At 36.0% G+C, this 26,273-nt stretch overlaps 4 protein-coding genes across 5 annotated transcripts; 1 reads left to right on the top strand and 3 right to left on the bottom strand.

Annotated features, from left to right (window-relative positions):
* Positions 1 to 121: 121 nt before the first annotated feature.
* On the bottom strand, positions 122 to 3,215 carry LOC307005887 (uncharacterized protein). 2 transcript variants are annotated; one of them, XM_079626393.1, is made up of 6 exons: positions 3,080 to 3,215; positions 2,327 to 2,359; positions 2,096 to 2,243; positions 1,940 to 1,984; positions 1,460 to 1,594; positions 178 to 1,317 (listed from the first exon to the last, which is right to left on the bottom strand). In XM_079626393.1, the coding sequence occupies exons 1-6, from the start codon at positions 3,119 to 3,121 to the stop codon at positions 1,115 to 1,117; spliced, it is 606 nt and encodes a 201-aa protein (XP_079482519.1). In that variant the 5' UTR covers positions 3,122 to 3,215; the 3' UTR covers positions 178 to 1,114. The 2 variants fall into 2 exon arrangements, with proteins under 2 accessions (XP_079482518.1, XP_079482519.1); XM_079626392.1 differs by having other exon boundaries at positions 122 to 1,317; positions 2,096 to 2,359.
* Positions 3,216 to 3,585: 370 nt separating this feature from the next.
* Positions 3,586 to 9,279, top strand: prelid3a (PRELI domain containing 3A). The gene is made up of 6 exons (XM_079624675.1): positions 3,586 to 3,763; positions 4,688 to 4,856; positions 5,932 to 6,021; positions 6,169 to 6,239; positions 6,387 to 6,489; positions 6,931 to 9,279. The coding sequence occupies exons 1-6, from the start codon at positions 3,732 to 3,734 to the stop codon at positions 7,000 to 7,002; spliced, it is 537 nt and encodes a 178-aa protein (XP_079480801.1). The 5' UTR covers positions 3,586 to 3,731; the 3' UTR covers positions 7,003 to 9,279.
* A 131-nt stretch (positions 9,280 to 9,410) lies between these two features.
* fbxo32 (F-box protein 32) lies at positions 9,411 to 17,047 on the bottom strand. The gene is made up of 9 exons (XM_079624674.1): positions 16,711 to 17,047; positions 15,997 to 16,106; positions 15,862 to 15,911; positions 15,680 to 15,772; positions 13,623 to 13,716; positions 12,792 to 12,976; positions 12,089 to 12,271; positions 11,090 to 11,233; positions 9,411 to 10,977 (listed from the first exon to the last, which is right to left on the bottom strand). The coding sequence occupies exons 1-9, from the start codon at positions 16,830 to 16,832 to the stop codon at positions 10,888 to 10,890; spliced, it is 1,071 nt and encodes a 356-aa protein (XP_079480800.1). The 5' UTR covers positions 16,833 to 17,047; the 3' UTR covers positions 9,411 to 10,887.
* A 3,471-nt stretch (positions 17,048 to 20,518) lies between these two features.
* klhl38b (kelch-like family member 38b) lies at positions 20,519 to 25,336 on the bottom strand. Its single transcript, XM_079625460.1, has 4 exons — positions 24,533 to 25,336; positions 22,462 to 23,815; positions 22,265 to 22,370; positions 20,519 to 21,679 (listed from the first exon to the last, which is right to left on the bottom strand). The coding sequence occupies exons 1-4, from the start codon at positions 24,556 to 24,558 to the stop codon at positions 21,390 to 21,392; spliced, it is 1,776 nt and encodes a 591-aa protein (XP_079481586.1). The 5' UTR covers positions 24,559 to 25,336; the 3' UTR covers positions 20,519 to 21,389.
* Positions 25,337 to 26,273: the final 937 nt, after the last annotated feature.

Raw genomic sequence — 26,273 nt, 5'->3', positions numbered from 1 at the left:
TATCTTGATTAGCAAAAAATAAATAAATTCGGATTTAGTAATGCCTATTATAATTTTATATTTTGCAATATTAACTTAAAATACAGAATATCTATAAAAATACACATTTCTAAATATGTTTCAAACTATATTTATTGTAAAATTAAATAAAATCTGCACTCTAAATAAATGTCTTTTATACAATATTTATTTAATTCATGGAAGTCTGTGACCAACCCCCACCACCATACACAAATTAAGCAAATATCTTTAAAAGGACATTTAAGAGTGCATATACCTCCATTAATTTTGTCAACAATCACAGATGGATTTCACTTTCAGACAAGATTACTGCAATTTAAATAATGGCCAGTGGAGACCTTTTATTTTAATTTTAAAATATATTTTGGTCTTGAAACTTAAATCATTTGGAAGACAGTGGTGATTGCTTTTTCAAATATATTTATTTCAAAATATTGCTCCAAAATGACAAATGTGTCAGCTACATGCCTTCTTACAAAATGCCCTTGTACAGTACCTCACAGGTTTTTAATCACCTAGTAACATAAATAAAATCAATTCCCACTAGACAAATCCACCAGAACTACGGGAATAAATTGAGAAATGGTTACTGAATAACTATTTAAACATCAATCATAATTTAGTTAACAAAAATTACTACAAAAATAAGCTTATAGAAAATGTATAAAAAGGCTGCATAACAAATTTATTAAAATGCCAGCCAACATATTTATTTTTAAACATTTGTTGAACAAATAAATACTAATATACCCATTAAAACATGAGAAACCGTCACTAGCAGTCATATTCAGTAGCAAACAAGGCAGCATCAAATATAATGGCCACTTCAAGGCACACCGGTTTAGAAAAATCCATGATAAAGGATAATATGTCAGTGTGTTTGGCAGCACCAGATGAGCACCTGAGCATTGGTCAATTTAAAGCACATGTTATGCTGCTGTGTACAATCATGGGTCAGGCCTGAGTTGACAAACTGTCAGCGTCTGCAGCACGAGGGGGCCTGGCCCGGCCATCTCGGTCACTGTGCCCCCCTCCACCCAGACCTCAACCCAGTAACTGGATCTTCCCTCCTGCCCACTATATTTCACATCTTTTAAACGATCACATCAGGCTCAGTCTCTGTATCCTCCTCAGCCTCCGAGTTCAAACACTCCGTGACTGTCATACTGTTGTGATCCCCTATAATGACATACTCTATGTTGGATCTCTCCATGTGAATGCTGTTGCCACTTATTGTTTCCCGCACTGGGATCACTTCATCGTTGCTCTGAGTGGCAGCCATTTCATCCACTGTTTCTAAAAAAACAAGAAAAAAAAGAAAAAACAAATTCTATTTAACATAAACGTATAAAAACAATAAACTGTAATATATAACATATAGTATAAGTCTATAACACTAGAAGAATTTGACCTATATTTCCAGCTGTAGAGCTCTTACCTTTGATTGCATCATTCCGAGCAAGCAAAGAATGCTGGTCACAGGTAATGCATTGCCTATTGTTGTTCCCAATAATGCAGTTGTTCAGGGAAGAGTTTTGTATGTTTATAATACAAGGTGTAAATTGCATTTTTTCTGTTAAAGAGAAGACAAAAAGCAAAAGACATCAATATAAGCATCACATGACACATTGCATCAAAGGGATGTGGGACAGCAAAACAAAACGTCTAGTCACTCGCACTTTTGAGAAGTGTGCGGTTTTACATTTCAATATTTTTGAAGTGTGAGGTAATCTTTCAGACTAAAAAGACGACAACAACAGGAAGTAAGGTGACATATTTACTACTGAACAGGAATTGCAAAATAATTTCACTACCCTGATGCTTCCTTAAACAACAGGGCAAAGAAAAAACAGAAAAAAAACAGTCTATGACATGCAAGGTACATTACCAGTGAGGCAAAATATGCAAAAATATTTACCTGAGAAAGGAATTTCCTGTTGATGGTCCTCGTGACCAAATTGTGCTGAATGACAACAAATGCATAAAAAAAGAAAGAGAAAAATAAATAATGAATAAACAATTCAGGCATTGGCATAGATCTATTTCTAGAGATTTTATAGATTATAGGTCCAACCTGGATATCCTGTAACATTCTCATACAACGCCGGGTCACAAATTCCGAGGCATCTGAGAAACGAGCTGCATGCACTTTGACCTTTTTTAATGACAATCTGCATCATCTTGGAGACTTTCTGCATGTCCGTGGCCTGCGATGTGATAACCTGTGATTCATACGCCGTGATTGTGCGGGATCGGTACAAGCAGTTGGACATTCTTTGAACTAAAATCCCAGTCATACACTTACTGAGGAAGCCCAAATGTTGCTGTAATTGTTGATCTGTTGATAAAGAGAACGAGAGATAATTGTTTAAAATCACAGAAAGCTTAAAAAACAACAGAAATAAATGCAATACGTCCAAAATAAATCGGATGCACTCTTAAAAATAAATGTTCCAAAAATTGGTTTTCACAGCGATGCCATAAAAAAAAAAAAATTTGGTTCCTCAAAGAACCTTCCAGTGAACCATTTTTTTCTCAGTGTGAAGAACATTTTAAAAACTATAAATAACCATTTGTATAATAGAAAGGTTTCATGGATGCTCTTCATGGAACCACAGATGCCAGTAAAGAACCTTTATTGTAAAAAGTTGGACTTCAGCTAAAGTTGGACAAATAAGTTAAATACTAATTTGCTTTGACCTTAATATGTTAGATAAAGTGTAACAGTAATTTTCAGAAACTGTTCATGAAAGGAAGTTGCACTTAATGTTTTTGTAGTATTTAAACGGCATCATAAATATTTGATAAATACAATAAATTCCGCCAAATAAAAAATATACATGTGAAGCATTTAAAATTAGGAGGGTTCATTACTTCAAGGGTCATTACTTAATACAGCTGACAGATAGCTATAGTCATTTGAAGCGTTATGCGCTTCCTTGTAACATTATTTAGCCTACTATTTTCATAAAACAAACAAACAAACAAGCAAACAATCAATCAAACAAACAAAAACAGGCCTGACAGAACGAGATATGGGTATGAGTTCGAAACTTACCAGGGAATATAACAACCGTGCTGTCCATCTATTAGTAAACATAAATAATGCCAGATATAACAAAGAAACGTGGTTCTGAAGTCATGTGAAAACGAAACTGCAGCTACCATTGATATACGTAGGTGTGTGTGCGCATGCGCGTTGAGAATGTAATTTCCACATATGAATTCCCCCTCGTATGTTTGTCATTCTGGTTAACCGCAGATAATGTCATGCGATCAACAACAGCAACAAGACAAAAGTTTGACCTTTAAATTCTTCAATAACATACATTTAACGGCACTAATACACTGTATGTATTTTTTTATTTGATCAAATTAAAAGAAAAAGAGATCCATAAGGCTAATCTAGTTTAATTTGCGACTAATATAGCCGATCGTTTAAATTATTTATTTACAAACGAAAAATCACACGTTATTTATCAACCATAAAGTCACTTTTGCACATTTGTAGCGCAACAGTGATGTACATCAAGCCGGCTAAAAGCGTCACAAAGCTTGATGTCTATTGGTAGTTGCTGTTATAACAGGGAGGTTCCGCTGCCCTTGATTATGAGGGGCATCTCAGGGTATAATGGGAGCAGAGCGTGAAAATATGAATATATGATCTACAGTCCACTGTCGTTTGGAGGCACTTTCAGAAAGTCGTAGAAATGAAGCTTTGGAGCACGGAGCACATATTCAGGTAGAGAATTTGCGTTTAGGACGAATCTGCACAGATTCCAGCATCCTCTCTGTCATGATTTGCATCCCGATTCCCTTTAGTGCCGCTCGGATCGGGAAATAGAGCAGCTCTCGTCCTTTCAACAATTATGCATGTAGCTTGTAAGCAATTTATTATTGCACATAACACAAATCTGAGCATTAGTTGCTAATATTCAGTAATTTAGGCCTAGCGGTTGCTTGTCTGTTCAAGTCTATTACAATTATGCGCAGTGTCGTTACTGCACAACGCACTGTTAGCTACTCATCACGCATGTTACTATAGCCTACTAACACAACTCATATGTAGTTAAATATTACATCGTTTTTTTGATTTTTTTGTAAGATTGAAATATGTTTTCATCTCTAAATGTCAAATATTGATATGTTGTAGATTTCCCTGTTGAAAAGGGGGGAAAAACAGCTGGTTTGGTCACAGTCAGGCTGCGTGTTTATTGGATTTAGATAAGAATAGAAAAAGAAAAACACAGCCAAGGAGAACATCTTAAATGAGTGAAGAACATCTTAGACCAGCTAAAATCGACAAACTAACTAGTCCCCCCCCCCCCCCACCCACACACCAGGATTCATCACACCCCCAAAACGGAATTGTGCAAAACCAGTATATTTCTAGTTTCTCTTTTCTTTTTTTAAACCCAGTCATTAGTTTCATTTCAAAATGATTAATTATGAGGAAATAAATGATCTCAAACAAACCTTTATTTTAAGATCCCAGCCTCTCTTGTTATGGATGTGATGCTCGTTGTTGTAAATAGGATGGACTGGCAAAAATTATTTCAGCTCATATTTGAGCTAAATGTGGTTCCCCTGTGAGATCAGAGTCAGTACAGTGGTTCCTCATAAACCACTGGAAGCCATTATCATGAGTTTGTCTGTATTCACACAGCTATCCATGGGAGACTGTGATCAAAGCAGCAATGAGGAAGTACCCCAATCCAATGAACCCTAGTGTTGTTGGAGTGGACGTTCTTGATAGGAACTTGGACACACATGGACGTCTACACAGTCATCGGCTCCTCAGCACAGAGTGGGGTCTTCCAGGGATTGTCAAAGCGGTAAGATGATACACTTCACAGAGCTATATGTATTACATGTCTATTGGGTTATGTAATCATAAAATACTGGGTTAAATATTATGAAAATGTGAAAACTGTTGAAGCTCCTTATATTTCACATCTAATATTTACATATTTTACATCTTGTATTTTACATTTAAAACACAAATTACAGGTAACTTTTGGCTCTCTAGCAGTTAAAAAACAAAACTGCATGCATTTTGCAGAAGAACATTGTTTTGGTTGTGCTTTGGCTCTCTGTGACTATGCAAATGATAATTTGGTTGTCCTACTGCTCATATAACATTCACTACTAAGCTTAAAGGACAAGTTCGGTATTTTACACTTAAAGCCCTGTTTTCAGATCGTTTCTGATTAAATAGAACGGTTAAGATTAAAATTTGGATTTTAATCCAAAAAAACATGCTGCTGTCCCGAGAATTTTCGGTTTCTGAGCAATAAACTCAAATAATAGGCTTGTACCATAGAGAATCAGGGTATGACAAAAACAACGTTTTGGAAGGATTAATGATGTATTGGCTCATTATTTAAATTTAGTTAATTTTGAACAAAAAAAGTTACATAGTGTACCTTTAAAATGTATTGCAGTATTTATAAGTTTAGCATTATGAAACAGGATTGTCTATAACAGTGGTTCCCAAACGTTTTGACTCCAAGGCCCTCCATTGTCCACAACAGTATTTGAAGGATCCATGACTTTTCCAGTTGTGTTTATGTTATGTTATGTTATGTTATGTTATGTTATGTTATGTTATGTTATGTTATGTTATGTTATGTTATGTTGGATGCCCATGGATTCCCATTTTATTAATTTACATAATTTTTCCTGAAATTACACTTATAAAAGAAGGGCTATCTCATATATTCATGGTTTTCAAGACCACGAGAACCCTGGTTTTTCAAATGTTGCTTAGGTGGTGAATTAAAATAAGAAATATGTAGATGTTAATAGTTTTGGCTTTTCAAATAATTTTACGTAACCTTGAGGCTCCATAGGTGAGGCTACCTGATTGATAACCACTGGTTTATAAAGATCTTCATGTTCCCCTCTTAGATTTTAGGGACAAATCGAACCACCACATATGTACAAGAACATTCCATTGTGGACCCAGAAGAAAAAAAAATGGAGCTTTGCTCAACAAATGTGAGTCTTTGTTTACCATTAAACAAATTTCTTTCTTTCTTTTTTTTTAACAGAAAAACAAATCTAATCAGATTATTTAATTTTATACATAAGGTATTACATCTTCATGTTAAGCTGTTCTAAAAAAAAATGTCTTTCCTCCTTCAGATAACCCTAACAAATTTAATATCTGTTGATGAAAGGCTTGTCTACACACCTCATCCAGAAAATCCAGAGGTGTAAGTAAATTCTTACTTAATTGTTGTTTTTGACATGTAATTGTAATATCTGCATATGCACATCAATGTAAACCATACTAATAAAAAAGTAATCCAATAATCTGTTAAAACAAAAGATTTTCTAAAAAACTTGCTTTATTTTTGCAGCACTGTATTAACACAAGAGGCGATCATCACGGTGAAGGGAGTCAGTTTGAGCAGCTACCTTGAGGGACTGATGGCTCTATCCATGTCGGCGAATGCAAGAAAGGTAAATCGTTGTTCTGTATAATGTAATAAAAAATATTTATTTGATAAAATATCCCTGGAATATCCCTCTTAACATTTTGCCTTATCATGTGTTACGAATCCTTGATCAAAGTTTGCTATTCTCTGCATAACGGGAACTTAGTAGTTCCTATTTTCCTGGTGACACAATCGAAGAAGGTCCAAAAATAAGCAACTTAAAAGCACATATAATTTGGTTTTGTCCCTATCTAACAAACCCTGTTGTTTTTTGTGGATGTTTTTTTTTTTCCTATAAAAAAGAAGAAGAAGTAAAGTAGTTTCATTTATAGTTTCATTAATAGTTTCATGTCTTTTGAAACCAACCAAAACCTGCAGGCGATTATTTTGTATAGCATACATGAAGTAGTATAAGCCTCTAAATAAAGTATGACTATTAAACTGATAAGCTCTATTTTTGCCATAGGGATGGGATGCCATTGAATGGATCATTCAAAACTCTGAAAGGGAAAATGTTCCTTTGTGTGACCTGTGTTAAACTGGTATTTCATGAAGCACCTGTTTTTGGATGGTACAAACCAGACATGACATGTAGCGGTTGGCTTTATCATATGCATTGGTACTAAAGGCTATTTAATAACTTGTTTATAAGCAGATGGGGCATACATGTTTGTAATATAAATATACATACATACATACATACATGTTTATTTATTTAAATTATTTATTTATAATTTTCATGCTGAGGCATAGATAACCCATAAATGTTGTAAAAAATCTACATTATTTATTTATTTAATGTCTGTTCCATGATAAGGCATACATTTTATAAAATACTTATTATTTATTTATTTTTTGATGTCTGTTTCATGATGAGACGTAGATGAGGCATAATTGTTTATAATATAGTTTATTTATTTATTTTATGTCAGTTTCACTTGTGTTTTTAGAGCCCATGAATGATTTTTCAGCAGCTCTAAAAGTACATCTGTCCTGCCTGACTTTGCCCCAGCTCTCTTTGTGTTGATGATTGTACACAAAGGTAGTCAAATGTGCTCATTTAGGCACATAAAATTGCACTATTACAGACAAAACTGTATGGAGTTTTGAATGTCGCTACAAAATATGAATGCACTGCACTGACTACCTCTTGTTTTAGAGTTATTTTAATGCCGTAACATAATGTCTCTGTATGAAGTGGATATTGGATGTAATTAAGAACCTTAAAGTTCCGAATATCTATAAAGTGAATGAATTTTTGGTTTTGTTCTTAATTTTTTTTTTAAATCATGTGATTAAGGGGAATATCAATTAATTTAGTTGTTTGCTTCAGAAAGTTTGCATGGGTAGTCTTAGAGTGTAGTTAACCTATAAAGTCTAGCTAAAACTTGTAGGATACTATAACATATCAAAAGTCATTTTGTAATGTTTACTCTAAAAAAGTCCTATTTAAAAGACATTTATGCTGCTTCATAATTTAGACAATGTGAACGTATTGCCAGCCCATTTGGGAGGATTTAAGTTTATTTATTAGAATGATATGAACAAATGCTCATTTATGAATTGTGTTTAAAAAAAAACTTATTTTTATTATTTTATCCTTATATTACTGTTGTGGTTCAATATGAAGAGCATGCTTGATTTAGTTTGTGAAGAAAATGTTACAATGTATATGTTTATTAAATTATTAACTGTATATTTTCTTTAACAGTTCAAAGTAACACATTCAACATAATTTAAATAGTTTGATATTTAAAAACAATGCTTGTCCAAACTGTTTTTAAGGTCTTATGGAGCCACCTATTGGCGAGACATTTGAAAAAGAAAAACTATTTTTTTTTATGTTGCTTAAATTGCAGCAGGTATCTTGTGTGATTTATTTTTTCTTTCTTGTTTTTGTCCTGCCATTTTTAAAAATGTTTTTAACTTGATTTCAGGACTGCCTTGTTATTGTATAATTTTGACCTCTTTAATTATTTATTTTTGATATGAAATTATCATCAATGTCACTGTTAATTAAACAATTATTTTCACTAGTCATTGAGTTACAGGCCATAGGAAAATGAAATAACCTACTTGACATTGCGTAAAGCTCTTCCACTGGAAAAAAAACATGTCAGCATTTCTTCCCTATCATGAAACACTACACCCAAGCAGAAGTAAACAAACTTAAACTTGGTTTGTAATCGAGTCTAGCAATGCCATATTTCAGAAATGTATCTTTTATAATGTGATATTTTCAGCTTTGATATGGTTAGAGACAGAAACAATTTTAAAACATATTGCCTGACTGTCCGACTTAAGGCTGTTGTTAATTAAAGTTTGTTAATTCAGGTTTGTTCACCTAAACATTTTAATTCTGTCATTAAATACTCACCCATATGCCGTTCCAAACCGTAAGACTCTCATTCATATTCGGAAAACAAATGAATATCTCTTTTAATGAAATCTGAGAGCTTTCTGTCCCTCCATTGGGAACGACATGAGGGTGAGTAATTAATGACAGAATTTTCAATTTTAGGTGAACTATCCCTTTAAGGCACACCAGAAAGTCTTCACAGACTTAATGCTGGCTTTATTAATGGTGCATGTGACATTTTCTCATTTATGACATTTTAAAGCATCTGTTTTTCTTTGGTAAGAGGGCAAATAAGTCATGCATAATATTAACTAATTAAGTATCATATGCCATTTGTTCTTTTAATCCTCCCAAACCCTGTTTTTTTTTCCCTTCTGTGTGAAGGATGTGAAATTTATTGCTTTACAAGAAATAAAATGAGAATTATTATTTTTTCTCTCTTTTTGTGATGTGTATTTATTTGAATGTTTATGCCATGGAGAGATACATGGCTAGTATTGGTTAATTATGCGGTTTACTGTTGGGAATGTCTTGTTACAGCAAACTATGCTGCATAAAATTGGGTAATGATATTTATATGACCCATAGAAGAGCACAATATATTTTAATGAGAATGAAATGATGTACTGTATAATTCAACAATAAAGTTAATAAAAAAATATTGATACATTTTTAGTGAAGAATTATTTGGTGCTTTGTGTGATCACATCTATAGTTTAACAAAACCATTCACCACCAAACATATTTAACAACAACAACAAACACTTATGTGTGTATACACTGCCGTTTTGGATCGGTAAGATTTTTTATGTTTTTAAAATAAGTCTCTTCTGCTTACCAAGATGCAAAAGATTCTATTTCAATTAAATGCTGTTCTTTTTAACTTTCTGTTCATCAAAGAATCCTAAAAAAAAAAATGTTACACAACTGTTTTCAACATTACCGGTAAAAATGAACGTTTTTTGAGCATCAAATCCACATATTAGAATGATTTCTGAAGGATCATGTGACACTGAAGACTGGTGTAATGATGTTGAAAATTGAGCAATGTAATATATATTAAAAAAGAAAATTACTACAATAATTAGTTTTTTTTTTAAATCAAATAAATGCAGCTTTGGTGAGCAGAATAGACCTCTTTTAAAAACATTAAAAATCTTACCGATCCAAAACTTTTGAACGTCAGTTTATATATACTGTACATATACATAAACACATATACATACACCTTTACATTAGATATCTGGTCTTCCAACAACCAAAACAGAGAAATTACCAGTTGGAAAAAAAACATGCAAGAGTTGATGAATTATGGTACATCTGTACAAATATTTTATTTATAGAGATTCCCATATAAATCTGAATAAATATCATTCAGAAGTTTAATTCAGAAAAAACATCTGCAAATTAATGAAAAACATTTTAAATTTGCTTTTGACCACTCAGAATAAGGCACCTTGGATGAGTTTACGCTTTAGAACAGCTTACTCATACTCATGTATTTATGGTTTAGAAAAACAAGCATGTTTAAATTGCAAACAACTGAAAATATCAAATGTATAAAAGTGAAAAAAATTACTTAGAAAAAGTATTGCACACCAGTGTTTAGGCCATTTTGGTAAACATTCCCATTTCATGCACTTGCTAAAGTACCAATATGCTATCTGAAATTCAAATAAAATGTTTGCGTTGCCAAAAATAAAATCTATATTACATTCACAGAAGAAACCAAGGCATCCTGACAGCACAAGGGCAACTTTTTATGCATATAGGATCTTTTTAAATATCCTTTTTCTAATCCCCAATGTAACTTTTCTTAGAGTAAACAGGACCCATGCTAAATAAATATAAATAAATCCTTTATAAATAAAATGGAGCGCATTTCCCCTCCCAACACAGCTTTTTAGTTTCTCATCTTGCATATTTTTCGAGTACATTCAGTTACCAAACTTATAAACACTATGACACTTGCTTCTAATGCAACCCCATCTTTTCCCTGCCTCAAGTCATCCAGGAATCCTTTGCACTATTGACACTATGTACATGGCAGCAATGCAGCGCCCCCTAGAATTTGAAAAGGTTGATGAAACCCTGTGGAGACACGGGCTTGCAGCAGCTCTCTGGGTTATTGGCAGTGCAAGGATGGTCTGTATCCTAAGTGAACAGGAAAAACAAATCTGTTATTGCCATAAAAGTATCATAAATGGGAAAAAAGAGGTTGATATTTTCAGATAAAATGTTAAAAGCTAGAAGGGAGTCTAGTCACCTTCCAGAACAGGATGTGGCAATGTGTACAGAACTGTAACGTGTCACTGTACTGTTCCTTGTGAGGGTAGCACCGGCACAACTTAAAGTACATCTTTTTCCATTCCAAAAGTCCTTTATCTGACACCATTAGGCGCTTGCGGATCTGTGAAGAACAGAACAGTGTTTGTACTGTATGGCAGGTAATGGAGTTCATGAGCAGATTTAATATATAAACAGTCACATACATATGCAAGACTCATCTGGTCATTAAAAGGTCAGTTCATTCAAATGAAAAATATTGTTTAAATACTTACTCACCCTCATGTCGTTCCAAGCCCGTAAGACTTTAGTTCATCTTCGAATATATTCGAAGATATTTTCAATGAAATCTGAGAGATTTACATCCCTCAATTGACAGCCCATGCAACTACCACTTTGTCGCTTCAAAAAGTTCATAGAGATTGTTAAACTTATGAATATGAATAGAGTGGTTTTGTACAATATTTTTGAAGAGACTCGATCACTTTATATGATAAACATAGAATTTTAGGCTTTTATTCACATATAAACCTTGATCAACGAACATAAACAGAAGCTCAACAGTTCTTGCTTGCATCTCATTGGTTGTTGCGGAAGCTCAAACGCTTGTACACACAATAATTAACCTCATTGGTTCTTGCACATCAAGGAAACATGCTTGAGCTTCCGTTTACCGTATATAATGTGTGCGTTTATGAATATGTGTAAAAAAGCCAAAATTCCATCTGTTCATCAGAAAGCGACAGTCTCCCTTCAGAAAATGTGGACTAAACAGCTCGATTCATATGGATTAGATTTACAATCTCTTAATGAACTTTTTGAAGTGTCAAAGTGGAAGTTGCATAGACTGTCAACGGAGGGACAGAAATCTCTCAGATTTCATTCAAATATCTTAATTTGTGTGTCGAACATGAACGAAAGGAACGACTTGAGGGTCAGTAAATTAAACTATTCCTTTAAGCATGTGACAAACATGTACCTGTCTGTCTGCAAAGTGATACTGGCAAAGTTTCTTCCACAACAGCCGATCTTCTGCCAGCACACTTAGGTCAGGGCATACTTGACCCAGGCTAACCAGATCTCGTCCGTCTGAAAGACGGTGCATGATGTTCAGCTGCAAGCTAACCGGCAGATCAAGGTATGTCATCCCGGTGTTTGTAGGCTGGACAAATGAGAAGAAAGTCTCTGTTTACCTTCATGATCTGAACAATCTCAATGGATATGTTTGCTAGGTTATATATAAGAATATATAAGAAAAGAAAAGTTCTCCATGGAACACAAAATGAGATATTTATAGTAGTTGTCCAAGCTGCTCTTTTCCATACAAGTGACAGTGAATGGTAACCTAAGATGTCAAGCTAGATTTTTATTGGAATTTCAGGCTGTTCCACTAACAAAGTTAATGTTTGGCTTCAGAAAACCCAAGTTTTAGTCCATTGGTAATATGGACTATAATTGTGGTGCTTTTATGTTGCCATTTTTCTTTTTTCAAGCTCGACAGCCCCTGGTTCCCATCCACTTTAATTATGCAGAAAAGAGCGGCTTAAACATTCTGCTTCTTTTCTCCTTTAGTGTTCCTCTGAAGAATGAAATTCATACAGGTTTGGAACCACATGAGGGTGAACACATGACATTTTTGGTTGAACTATCCTTTGCTATATATCTGGAGCTTTTACACTCACCCGGTTGATCTGAATGTTATCAAGCTGCTGTTGCCACTGTAGTATGTTCTCCATGCGGTGCACCCAGATGTTGATGTTGCCCACTAGGACAGACTTGCCCATGTCCTGAACCAGACTGCACAACGACGCATATAGTGTCTGCAGCAGTTCTTTAATCGGACGAACATTTTGCTGATCATCAAGAACTAAGAAAGAGTGCAAATGTTTAGTTAGTAACTAAAAGTTCAAGGGCGCACAACAACATGGGCCCCAACAGTGTTGACAGGATCTGGTGTGTGTTACAGGATACTTTAAGTTCATGCCAGATGCTTTCATAACATACAACAGATAAGATTAAGACATTACATATGCATTTATATCATAAACTGAGGAGTAAGGAAAGTGACAGGTAAATTAATAAAGTGGTTTGGGTATGACGTCGCCTACAAGTGAGCAATTTAGTTTCCCATAACAACCTGCACCTTTGTTTAGCTGAGATGACTTTTGGTTTACAATACAGCTGAGATCCCTGTTTGCTCTCTGAGGCTTGTCGCTTTTTCCAGTGCAGGCAATTATACAATTTCCATTCAGCTATGAGCTACTGGCCAAGCCCACCAAACTAATTTTGTTGTAAAAGATTGCAGACAGCAGAATAAACAGCTATTCTGTTAGGACAGATTTTGCCTCATCTTTTTTTCTTATTAACCACAAGAGAATTTCAGTACAAGCCCTCGGAGTAAATAATCAGAGACTTTGCAAACATGTAATGTAAACAGACATTGTTGATGTTTCACATTGGCTAATAGTTTTGCAAATGAGATGGTGAAGACGTGAGATAACAAGAAAGCTTACCTTTCTGCACAACCCTTTCCAGAATGTTCATGTAGTTTTTCTGTGCCACTCCACTCAGCGAAGGCAGTTGGGACTTGGCGATCAGCTCCAGCAGCTGAAATGTTGGACATAAATTTGAGAGGTCAGACTAAGAGGCTGTGTGTTCCAGCATTACTTACAGACTGTTTTATTCCACTCTCTTCAGCCTTGGCAAAAACAAAGGGCTCAGAAATGGGACGTTCTCTCCCCACACACATGCACTCTGGATAACGTCTGTTTTAGCAGTGTTGTTGTTTTGAAGTTCAGACAAAAGCAGGGAACCATTCCTTCAAATGGACTCTAAAACAAAGTGATAATTTTACAGTAACTGTTTGTGCACCTTATATGTATGCAATCAGTTGGACAAGAGTAGGTTTCCAACACCAAGTTCATTTTCAAAAGTTAGGACAGCCAAGAGCAGATAGTGAGTGAGTGCAGAGTTGTGTTCTCTAAAGGCTGTTGGGTGGCATGACTGGCATTTAATACCAGCACAATCCACAACACTGACCCACACTCGACCCAGCAACATGTGAACATTGTCATTCTCCTCCCTCCCCTACAGCGAGCCCCTGATGAAAGATGCTCCAAGTGCCTTTATGTGGACTGGAGCATAAAAGTTTGGGGATGTTTCTATTTTAATAGATTTTAAAATGTCATTTATTTTCAGCATCATTACTCCAGTCTTCAGTGTCACATGATCCTGCAGAAAGCTATTCTAATATGCTGGTTTGCTACTCAAGAAACATTTCTTATTATTATCAATGTCGAAAACCGTTGTGATGCTTAATATTTTTGCGGAACTGGAAACAGGGATACATTTTTCAGGATTCTTTGATGAATAAGTTCAAAAGAAAGGCATTTATTTGAAATATAAATCTTTTGTAACATTATAACTGTCACTTTATCAATATAATGCATATTTGCTGAATAAAAGTTAATTTCTTTATATAAAAAAACTTTACTAATTTCAATGTTTTAAAAAGTAGAGTATATATTTTAAACTGACTTCTCATTAAATAATATTGTTGTTGTAAATTTACCAGCTTAGATTATATATATTAAAAAAAATCATTATCCAAGGGTAATTCATTCCAATAAATGACAGTGATGAGACATACTATATATATATTATAGTGGTCTTTGTTTGTCATAAGTAGCCTTATAGATTTGTTTTTCCATCCCTACTAAACCTGATCTCTGTAACTGAGCTCTAACGCAACACCAGCACAAGGTCAGACAACCAAAAGAGAAACTGCAAGATAAACCTGACACTGACTATGGTGTCTCAACAGTGCCTGGAAATGTCTAGAAAAATAAATGATGCACATATGATGCACTGAAGTGACCTTAGCAAAAAAGTTTGAGTAAACAACTAGATCCTGATCCTGTGTTTACCTGTCTTCTGAAGTGATCACAAGGATTCATGACCCAATTTGCCAGCACCTTAAGCTCATCATAGCTGACTCTATACCACAGTGGAGTCAAGTGATCGGATCAGAATTCAGGGTCACAATGCCGACAGATAGAGAGAAGGGCCTGTGAGGGGGGTTGATTAATGGCCACCTAAGTCACTTGACTTTCCGTTCCAGTTTCATAAGCTTTCTCAACCTCAGCTGTTTGCGTGACAGTGACCTGAACGTCACACCGGCCTGTATTTATCTGCTCTTAGCCGATGACCTTTGCTTTTATCACTGGAACAAGTAAATCAAGAAGAATGTCCAATCCTTAGTGACCTTAAACCAAAGGAGTAATAGCTAATTTGAACTTGAATTTAAGGCTGCTTAAGTCACTCTTGTTTTTTCATTACAAGAAACAGTTGCAGCAAACACACACAGATATGTATACAGAAGCACAAACATGGTCCCTGTGCATTTGCCATGAAACTGCCCCAGAGGCCCGCTTGTCTGGTGTGCGATGATAAGAATGAAGACAGTAGCAGATACCCAGAACCCAAGACTTGTTAACCCTTTCTTCTTCAGAGACTGAGCCTGGCTATTGTCACAGTTTTCCCTGCCACAAATAGACGAGCGGAAACTCACCCTTACGACATAATTGAATCGCCTGATGTCTTTGATGGCACTGCAGAAATCCAAGCGATTAAATGCTTCTCCCAGAGTACAATATCCATGACGCTGCGGGAGATGAAAGAGGAGTTAGTTGACTATTTATTCACACAGAAGCCTCTTCTATCGTTCTGCAGGAGATGATTACCAGGCCTTACCTCTTTGGTGCTTCCTTTGTGGACATAAATCCATTTGTCTTTGTGAAAATCTGCAACGAAGAAAGAAATCAAGATTTTTGCAGTAACAGACTCGTTGCATTTCGATTTTCAGAAAGATACGGCGATGAGGCTTACAAGGAATCTTTGTATTGTTGTTTAGCAAGTCCTTCTTTCGCTTCTTTGCAGCCACGTCATAATTAATGCTGAGGATCAAATTCTCCTTGTCATGTTCTTCCTTGCAGTAGCTGAAAGCAAAGTGAAGTTGTCAACACATGCTTTGTCAAGGATATTTTTTCATAGTTTAGCACCATGATGGGGAATTATACAACTTATGGACACTATCAATATGCAAATATGTAGGCCCTAACCCATTCTTGTCTGTATAGCCTACCTACAGCAACACTTTTAGAAACAGTAAATAGTTCGAGGCGAGCATATGACCTGTTGTATTATTAGAAAGGTGATTACCAGATGATGAGTAAACACAAAGGCATTTATGTTTACAACAGCTATTTACTGCAGTGCTGTAGTACCGCATCGCCATCAATAACTTCACTTAAATTATTTATACGTATTTTTTTATTCGTGATTTTAAAACGTACACACGTTTTATATTATCAAATTAAATATTAAGTATAAACAATAGGCTATTAATAAAAATATCATAAAATAGGCTAGATAAATATAATTGAAAAAAATCTTAATTCTTGATGAACGCCTCTGTTTATCAATTTGACGCAGATTGCGTCTGCAGTAAACTACACCATTTGTTTTATGATGCTCTTGTGGACAACGGAAAATATCAGATGAAAGACTTCAAATGTAAATGTTAAATCATTAAACACTGACCTCTTCCGTTCTAAAACATTGTTATTCGTCTCGTTCTCATCTTTCGTCGTTTTTTTCCAACCGTCCTCCGTTTTTACCCAGCTTTGACCAGGAGACCGCCAGTCTTGTCCAAGAAACGGCATTGTCAAGATACGAAAACCAGTGATAACGAAAGAAACCGTGTTAGTGTTAAACTTGAGAAGTTGTTAAAGTGATTTTCTCGCGTATGTGCTGCTATATTAAATAATGTTGTGAACGCGCTTCTGATGATAAAAGTGCGCAGCTGTATTTATATTGCCAGGAGGAGAATCCGGAAATGTTCCTGGTCCCGCCCCCTTTGGACCACGTTCTCCAACACGTGGCTTTGTTTATCATCTTCCTTAATATTGCAAAACCTCACCAGAAACATAATCACACATAGAGTTCAGTATGCTGCTGGATCATCTTTCCTCATGCGCTTATTAAATGTCAGACATACACAACACAGTCAATGCAATTTAATAGTTGGCGATGAGCCTGAGATTTCTTATTTTCTCTGAGTTCATCTTGTGAAACAGACAAGAAAATGACTGACCAAAAACTTCCAGACTTGAGCTAAACATAGAAAGCTGACTTCTTTCTTGATTTTCCCTGATGAGTAAGATCACCACATTAATTGTAATAGCTACCCTTACATATATGCTTCATAAATTAAAGGAAAGTGAGATTTTGGATCAGGAGGAGAAAATAATTAGTTAATGTGTGTGAATGACATTTCCTCTTAACCAGGATACAGACTATAGTGATTGTAAAGAAGTGGGTCAAACAAAGGCTGGTTATCCATTATGAAAAAGCAAGCATGTATGTTTTTACCTTATTACTGAACCTGCCTGAACTGTAACATGATCAGATTCCAACTGACCTTCTATTAAGATAACACCATTTCGTAAAATGAAACTGGTAAAGAACCGCACTTCACACCATGATAAGGATATATAATCTTTTTGAAGTTGATTTCATTAATAGCTATTCACTTTTGTTTGGTAATGAGTTGCATACTGAGCAAGAAATGTGACCCAGCTGCCCTACATTATGATGTAATGAGAGCTGATGGAAATGAGAAACTAGCAGCTTCCTTTTTATCATTTAATCTCTTTAAGTCACACACAAGAGTTTCTCTGTGTTGATTGTTTGCTTTCAGACAGTTTAATTCTTATCAGCTGAAAATGGTTGTGTGGAGACCAAAAGATTTTTAGAAGGTGTATATTTAGTGTTTTACACTTCCTTGATGCAAAAACTAACACTTTATTGTAATTGGCATTCAGACCCGCGGGTTTCGTTTTACACCAAGATGTAATTTACATGACACGAATGACACCTGAACAAATAAATGTGTCAACACAATAAATGAAATGCAAACTGATGTGAAATCATTTATTTTTTTAGGAAACACATTTCAAACATATTTTTTAAAAGGTTTAGACTAACATAATTTATGCTGGATATCTGCCTAAAGGTTGTGCTTGTCAATGTTTCCTAAACTCTAGCATGGAGATCAGAGTAAACCATGACTAGGGGTGAATTCGGGTTGATTAGGACATTTTTTCCCTGTCATCTCAATGGCAAAATCTCAATTGGTTTCCCAATCTACCTGAATTTAACCCATAACATCACTAATCATTATCCAGGTTTTTTTTCCCCCCCAATTAATTATATTGATAAATTATTAAGAAAAATAATAACACACACACACGCACACACACACACAGATCTATTATAAGAAATTATTTTGCACAGTAAGGAGTATTTCTGTAATGTTTTTAGAGGCAGAACTGAGCTTGTGTGAATTTTCATAAAGGCAGAGCAAACTTTTTTTTTCTTGTAATCAAAACATTGCATTCCATGCTATAGTTAAATGGTTATTTGAGATTCAACACACGCTCAGGCCTGTGATAAAGGTTACAGGAAACATTTCTCAAACTATTTGTCTCCTCACATTCTCACCAATGCAGTGCTAATGTAACCTGACTTGGCTGGGTGCAGTAAACCTTGCCTACTGTGTTTAAAGTAGACAGAACAGGTCTCTCTATTGCCCCTTGCCAGTCTGGTAAGTTGAAAAAGATGCAACAGAGCCCTGCTGTAGTGGCATAAATAGTATATAGATCATTTAAATGTGTTTTTTGTTCATTTATCAATTTGATTAATTCATAATTTGATCAAGAAGAATGATTATGATAGTCATTGTTTAATCTGACCTCCACACTGGAATTTAGGAAACATTTAAAATCACAACATTTAAGTCAAGTCAAGTCAAGTCACCTTTATTTATTTAGCCCTTTATACAATACAGATTGTTTCAAAGCAGCTTTACAGTGATAATCAGGAAAATGATTCAATGATGCAAACAGTTCATTTCGGCTGTACATCAGCTCTAAAAGAAAATAGTTTAATTTAGGCAGATATCCAGCAAAAAATTATGTTACTGTAGTCTAAACTTTAAAAAAATATGTTTGAAATGTTTAGTAACATTGTGGAGCAAGACCCATTCCATTAGATTTTCATTCCAAGGTTTAACAGCACATCAGGAAGGCATTTGCTTCCATTGCGTTGCGAGGCAAATACATTCAACAACGTGACATTTGTTCCTCTCCTAAAATATCTTTTCCCAAGCCATGCTCACTGTTCGGCTCTCAGCTCAGGGACAAGTGCTGCTATGAGGGGATTTCCTAGACATGTTGATGGCTATAACAATCATATTTCCATTTTATGATTTAAAGTTAAGAAAAGCTCAACATTTGTCTGTTGAACAAGAGCAATAGAAGTAAAGAAAAAGGCATTAAATGTTAAACGTTCATGTAATCAAGCAAATGGAACAATCTAGAACTGTTTTTGTTTTGTGTTCATGTTGGTGGACGCGGCACATGATCACATGCGCTCTCGGTTGCTCACTAACACACCTGTTGCTGTTGCTCTTACACCAATTTCATCATTCCCTCATGTTTCAGTTTACATCCTTGACCAACAAATCTGCAACCTGGGCCAGCCACATGATTCTGGGGGTGTAAAGTTCTCCCTTGTTTGTTTCCCAAAATAACAGAACACCTATGGCCCCCCAAGAACTGAATCGCATCATCTCCGACCTAAAAGAACAAGCTACAGCACGAAATGTTCTGATATGAACAGGTTTGATGTAATCAATTCAAACCCCAAAGAGCACATCTGAGGATCTCGCAGTGCATTGGGTAATCGTAACACACACTTTGTTGTTCACGTTTTACCATCCTTAATGTCAACGAGTCAACAGAACATGGTTATTGCCTAATGTAATATTATGTGTCTAATAAAAGCACATCGTTAAACTTGACATCACTCGTCTAAAACATGTTAAGGTTTGTTGGAGTGTGTTGTTAAAGTGACATGGGTATTGGGAATTTATACCACACATCACAGTATTCACAATACAGTAGCAAGTGTCTTAATGGCTCAAAGTCTTCTTTGCAATTCACAGTTTCATGCCTGGACATGCCGACACCTGTTATACAGTCTAACTGAGAGTGACAGGAAGACGTGAGTCACAGACAGGACAATAACACACACACTTCTCTCACACATCTGCTGCCTTACATCCTCACACCTTCTGTGGCATGTCATAGGATGAGTTTCACATGATCTATGTAGGATGATGAATAGGTCACATCAGAACATGATTTAAAAATGCATTTAATTTCAAATTGAATAGATATTACATATAATGTATATGTAAACTATTGACGGAGAATATTTTTTTAACTTAACCATTAAGGACAATTCACCAAAACAAATAATTTTATAATAATTGAATTACTCATGTCATTCCAAACTTTCTTTTATTAAACTTTTAGTTTATTTCTAAACACTGTATTAAGAAAGATATTTTGAAAAATGTCTGTTTTAGCTCATACAATGAAATTCTCCATCAGTTTATTTTATAGTATTTTATTTTGTGTTCTGCAGAAGAGCAAAAGTCGTAAGTTTAGAATGACATTAGGCTAAATAAATCATGACAGGATTATTTATTTATTTTTTGGGTGAACTATCTCTTTAAATCTCTATACAGCCAGATAAGCCAATTTACAAACACACAAAAGAAGCATTATTCGTGTTTATGAAGAATTTAATGGTAAAATCATTTGGCATGTATAACTTTTCCACTCAATTAATTTTTAAAAGAATGTAAAATATTTGAGAAAAAAACATGAATAAATAATCAATTTACAAAAAGAAGGAATGTTTAAATAAAAGTACACATGTAAACTAACAATGTGCAACTAAGTGTCAAGTGCAAATAATACAGAATTTGAAACTCTTCAAGTTCAAAGGTAATGTGTATTCTTTAGTAAAAACTAATATGATTTAATTGTTCATTAAACAGGTGATCTAAAAGACACTTGAAAATAAAAGCTGAAAAATTACCATACTTCCATCTGCTATACGGCCTGAGTTTAATTTGAAATATCTTCCAGCTATTTTTAATAGTTATTTTACTAATAACCTCACACACATTCAAAAGGCAACACGTGCAAACACTGAAAGAGAGCTTCGAAAAATGTGTCTCATTGCGTTGCTGTCTTAATATGCTCTCCATTTATACTCTTTTCAAATAGAGCACTCCAAGAATTTTGTTTGGAGACAGACACATTTAAGCTTGTATGATATGATATGACTAAGCTACATTAAAACAGTCATGTAGGCAAAAACTTATCAGAGAGATAGACCAGATTTACTGAGCCATGGTCAAATAGCTTGAATGGCAAAGTTCCCATCGACACCCATGAGTCTGTCTTTGGGTCGTAGAAGTCAAAGCCGTCTGAGTCTTCCACACTTTCGTCACTGTTAATGAAGCGCCCCCCCGTGACATAGATCTTGCCGTTCACAACAGCAGCAGAGTGATGCATCTTCCTGGCCTTCATATTTTCACATTTTTCAAACCTGTTGGTTTTAACATCATAGGCTACCATTCTTCTTGTATAGCCTGTTAAATAATAAAAAAAGAGAGTTAAAGTTGCATCAAATGGAAATTGAGATCGTCTTTTTTTCCCTATTGTGATGTACACTACTGGACAAATGGTTTGGAATAATTAACAAGTCTCTTATGCTCACCAATGCTGCATTTATTTGATTAAAATACAGTACAAACAGATATTCTATTCAAATTTTAGCCGTTTTCTATTTTAATATTTTAAAATGTAATTTATTCATGTGACGGCAAAGCTAAAGTGTCAGCTGCTTTACTTTTGGAGTAAAGCAACCAATACTCCAGTCTTAAGATCCATAAAAAATATTTTTTTCTTTCAAAAATCTCTTAATTATTCCAAAATGTAATGGTAATGTATTTCTGAGTGAAACGACATCTCGAACAAGAAAAGATGTAAGGCGGGACTTGGTCAAAAATGTATTGAATTGCTGTCATTAGCTAATTGCTGCAATATCATATGAGTCACAGGTTATTGGAGGAGAGGGATCTTCAATATTCCGCAAACATTTATTTCATGGTGACCTCAAAACCAACTTGCAGGAACATTATATTCACAAAACTACCAAAAAAAAAACTACTTACCGCCTACAATGTAGATTTTATCATCGATCACAGCAGCTGGTGCACAGACGTTCTTCACTGTCCTGGTTTCCATCCTATACCACATATTCCTTCCAATGTGGTACACCTATCAAGAACAAACATCTTTTACCAGTGCAAAATCATTGACATTTGTTCTCTATACAACTAATCATCCCAAAAAGCCTGAAATATCAAACCTGGATAATTCGAACTGGTTTCTGCATGGCGTCTTCCCCTCCGAACACGTATATTCTCTGGTCATGTGCGGCTACAGCTGGGTGCAGAACTGCAGTGGGCATGGGGGCCATGGCCTCCCATAGGTTGAACATGGTGTCGTATCGCTCTACCGAATTCGACAGCTGTCCGTCAGCTGTCAATCCACCCAGAACAAAAATGAAATGCAGGTAAGTAGAGCTCTGATGGGCGTATCGAGGCGTCAGCATGGGTTCTCCAACTCGCCACTGGTTTGTTTTCAGAGAAAGCGTGTACACAGTTTTGCTAGTTGTGCACTGCCCTCCTGCTGTCGTGGTTAAGCCTCCAAGCACATAAAGGATGCTGTGCATGCAAATATAAGAGGGCCGGTGAAGGCGTAGCGGGATTTTTGCGAGACACTGCCAGCAGCGAGTCTGCTCGTCATAGAGCAGCGCCTCACGAGACGTCCGCTCTCCATTCTTACGACCACCCACTACTACAAGCGCCTCCTTGCAGTTTTTCCGTCGTGGCACCGCCCAAAGGGTCTCAAGATCGCCAGGGCAATGAGTGCCGACAGAAAAAAGAAGGCGGCGAACGGATTCGATAATCTCTATGCATAAAGAAGATGACTGGACTAGAGGGTCATTGGCGATAAACTGGAAAAGATAGGAAGGATGGACATGTCTCAGCCTCACGCGACGGAACAAGTCGTGGATAGTGCTACGTCTGGAGAACGGGTCATGGTGGATCCAAGCTAGAAGAGTCTCAAAAACTTGCTCCTCTTCAACGCACAGTTTGTCGTCCTCCAAGTAGCTCACCAATTCGGGTAGCGAGAGTTCGCAGAAGTCCTCGGAGACCACCACATCAGAGAAGCTCTTCACAGCCAGTTCTCTCGCTTTTCCCTGCAAGCTAGGGCAATGCAGGATTTCAGAGAGCCGGATCATGCTCAGGCAGTTGTCTGGACTGAGCTGGGTCTGCAAGAATGTCGAGCAGGCCTCAAAAAGCCTTCCGTACTGAAGCATAGAGGCGGCTTGCATCAGAGGGAGAACCAGCTCCATGGTGATGCTGACGGACCCTGTGTATACATACTCTACAATACTCGCAAGGATGTCATAAGGAACACCTTGGAGGTCTATCCGGGGCTTCTGGGTCTCCAGGAAGCAGCTGCAGAACATAGCGTAGAAGTAGGGGCTGCTGGACACCAGAACATTGCGGTGACATGGGAGCTCTTTGCCCTCAGAGCAAAGAACAACATCAGTGAAAATTTGGTCCTTCCTCAAGGTGTTCAGCTCCAGGAGGAGGGTTGAGATAAGATCTTTGTCTTTAAAATGCAGGACATCTGATATTGGACCATCTAAGCTGTGAGACAAAAAGACAAAAGTTTTATAATCAAAAGATATTTTCTTTAATTAGGATATTGGTTACATTTTTCTTGTGCACATAAAAACTCTTATGGCAGCAGGTCAGATGCATTTTCTATAACCATTTCATTTAGAAATATAGTTTTTTTTTTTAAATTAAGTGATATAACAGTTGCACATGCATCTTTTAGCTTTTATCCAACACACACACACACACACACACACACACACACACACACACACACACACACAGTATTTATATGTATAATAGTATTTACAGTATTGCTGTATACATCTGATATGTATGTGTGTAATGTGTGTGTATTAACAGTGTGTATCAGTGTATGTTTATTTACAATTATATAATAATAAAATAAATATGACTGATTCAGTGACATGCTTGAACTATAGTGTGAAGTTGCATCCGTGAAACAGTGCAGCATTCAGTCCCATTTTTAAAATAAATCTGCAATTGCACATTTTAAGACATCTAAGGAATGGGAGCAAGGAAATTATTCCCCATCATCAATAACAATTCTGCAAATTCATCATCAGACAATTACATTAATCTTCCAAGATCTTCCAGTTTGCCTGCAGACTGACATGACAAACAAACCAGAATGTCATGCAGTTATAGACTAACTACACAGGTGTTATTGTGCCTGTAGTCAGCATCTGCCTGGAGACCTGATGTGTCAGCCATATCTTGCCTTACCTTGTCTCAGATGATTTGAAGCACATTCTAGATGGTCCTGTAAATATATATATATCATCAAAAAAACTCAAGCAGAGCTCAAAATCGTCCCTCTGTTTTCAAAAAACAGTTCACTTCTGATTCTGAAAGTCACTTTCTGAGTTTGGCAGGTGGATGTTTATAGAGACTGGGGCGACCGCGGTATGTTATTTGTTGTTCAGAAATCCTTCGAGAGGCCTCAGTGTACATTCCAGTCTCCCTAAAAATAGAAATCTCTCTTCTCTGTCAGAACTGGAGCAAGTCCCGCTAACACCTCCTCATGGTACGCCCTCATCACCCCCTCTGTTTTTCCATATCACAACAAGTTTCTTCACCGTCTGCATCGCGTGTCTGAATTGCTCCATGCTCCACAACGTGTGTATGTTTACCGAGGCTGTAAACAACACCACTTGTGCCTAAAAGCTATTCTAAGAGTTTTCTGTGTACTTGACCCCCGTTTCTAAACTAATCCCCCCAAATGCTGTTACTACAGCAGTCGTCACTAAACTCTGGGATGATGAAAGTTCAGAATGAGGAGATATAACAGCTGAAAGCTTTGAAGCCAAACATACGCAGGTATAAATTAGACAGCGCTGAGTGTGATTGGGTTATTGTTTGAACATAGTCTTGGTAATTTAGTGTCCTGCACTTAGGTTGCACTGTAGGCGTATGAAGTTGCATACGCATTAAAAAAAAACTATTTTAATGTTAAGTAAAGAATAAAATGATTATTTAAAATCTTAATATATAACTCGTTGCAACAATAAGATTATTTACATGAACTATGTCCTTCAGAAAAAATGTGTCTTAAGCTAAACAGCGCCATCTTGTGTTAGTTCTCTTGTGACCTGAGAGGCATTATTACGCAATAGTTGCACCTGTGCTGTCATCTGTTTCACACGCTGTAATCTAAAATGTTCAACAACTTCAAATACATATGTTCTCATGTACCTCATGATAATATATTGTAAATACAAGCAACAACAGTCTCCATATTTGATCTAGCAGAAAAAAATCAATGTATACATTTAACATTTAGATATTTTGAATATTTTCAAATGACGTCCTAATGGACATTAAGAAACAAAATAAAACTTGCTGCAGTAGAAGAGCGAAATAAAGATGCGAAGAAAAGTGGGGAAAAATGGGGAAACGGAAATTTTAAAAAACACACACACACACACACACACACACACACACACGGTATGATTCTGTTGGTTTTATTTCACTGTCTACCCTATAGCTTCACCATCAACGTGCAAACCCCTGATTTTCAAGAAACAAAATATTGGAAACTAGAATGTCAGGTTCAGAAATTCATGGTAAACACATTTCAGCTCCACCCATTGTAAGGCTAGAAATGGCTTGAGTAATCCCTTTGAACTTCTACCACAACACCCTTTGAAAAGATGGCAGGCAATATATTACCAATAAAATCATAAGAATGCCTATGATGTTAGCAGAGAATGTTCGCACCTTAAATTCCCCAGAGTCACTCTTTGTGAAAATAACAGTCTCTTGGTAGAAAATCTTGATTCGCAACCTGTCGGGAGAACTCATAAAGCCTGCAGATATTTTACATATATTGCAAGGTATACACAGCAGTGCTAAGATCCGCTCTGCTCTACAGCATCCACATTACATTACTGTGAGTCTGTTGTGCAGTTGCTAATTATCTCATGCTAAGCACTCAATTGCAAAGTGCCTGCGCCTCAGGGAGAGC

The sequence above is a fragment of the Phoxinus phoxinus genome (genome assembly GCF_949152265.1).
Source record: "Phoxinus phoxinus genome assembly, chromosome: 10".
In the NCBI taxonomy this organism is placed as follows: domain Eukaryota; kingdom Metazoa; phylum Chordata; class Actinopteri; order Cypriniformes; family Leuciscidae; genus Phoxinus; species Phoxinus phoxinus.
This window is presented reverse-complemented; position numbering and strand designations above follow the sequence as displayed.

Excerpts from the sequence above, each read along its gene's own strand:
- LOC307005887 (XM_079626392.1), bottom strand. The coding sequence starts at position 3,107 with ATGGACAGCACGGTTGTTATATTCCCTG. Across the intron at positions 1,985-2,095 it reads GAATGTTACAGGATATCCAG|CACAATTTGGTCACGAGGAC; the intron begins GTTGGACCTATA and ends GTTGTCATTCAG. Across the intron at positions 1,318-1,459 it reads TCGGAATGATGCAATCAAAG|AAACAGTGGATGAAATGGCT; the intron begins GTAAGAGCTCTA and ends TTGTTTTTTTAG.
- prelid3a (XM_079624675.1), top strand. The coding sequence starts at position 3,732 with ATGAAGCTTTGGAGCACGGAGCACATATTCAG. Across the intron at positions 3,764-4,687 it reads AGCACGGAGCACATATTCAG|CTATCCATGGGAGACTGTGA; the intron begins GTAGAGAATTTG and ends GTATTCACACAG. Across the intron at positions 6,240-6,386 it reads CATCCAGAAAATCCAGAGGT|CACTGTATTAACACAAGAGG; the intron begins GTAAGTAAATTC and ends TTATTTTTGCAG.
- fbxo32 (XM_079624674.1), bottom strand. The coding sequence starts at position 16,832 with ATGCCGTTTCTTGGACAAGACTGGCGGTCTCCTGGTCAAAGCTGGGTA. Across the intron at positions 15,912-15,996 it reads CAACAATACAAAGATTCCTT|ATTTTCACAAAGACAAATGG; the intron begins GTAAGCCTCATC and ends TCTTCGTTGCAG. Across the intron at positions 10,978-11,089 it reads GCCACATCCTGTTCTGGAAG|GATACAGACCATCCTTGCAC; the intron begins GTGACTAGACTC and ends CTGTTCACTTAG.
- klhl38b (XM_079625460.1), bottom strand. The coding sequence starts at position 24,558 with ATGTGCTTCAAATCATCTGAGACAAG. Across the intron at positions 22,371-22,461 it reads AACCAGTTCGAATTATCCAG|GTGTACCACATTGGAAGGAA; the intron begins GTTTGATATTTC and ends TGTTCTTGATAG. Across the intron at positions 21,680-22,264 it reads TAAAATCTACATTGTAGGCG|GCTATACAAGAAGAATGGTA; the intron begins GTAAGTAGTTTT and ends ATTATTTAACAG.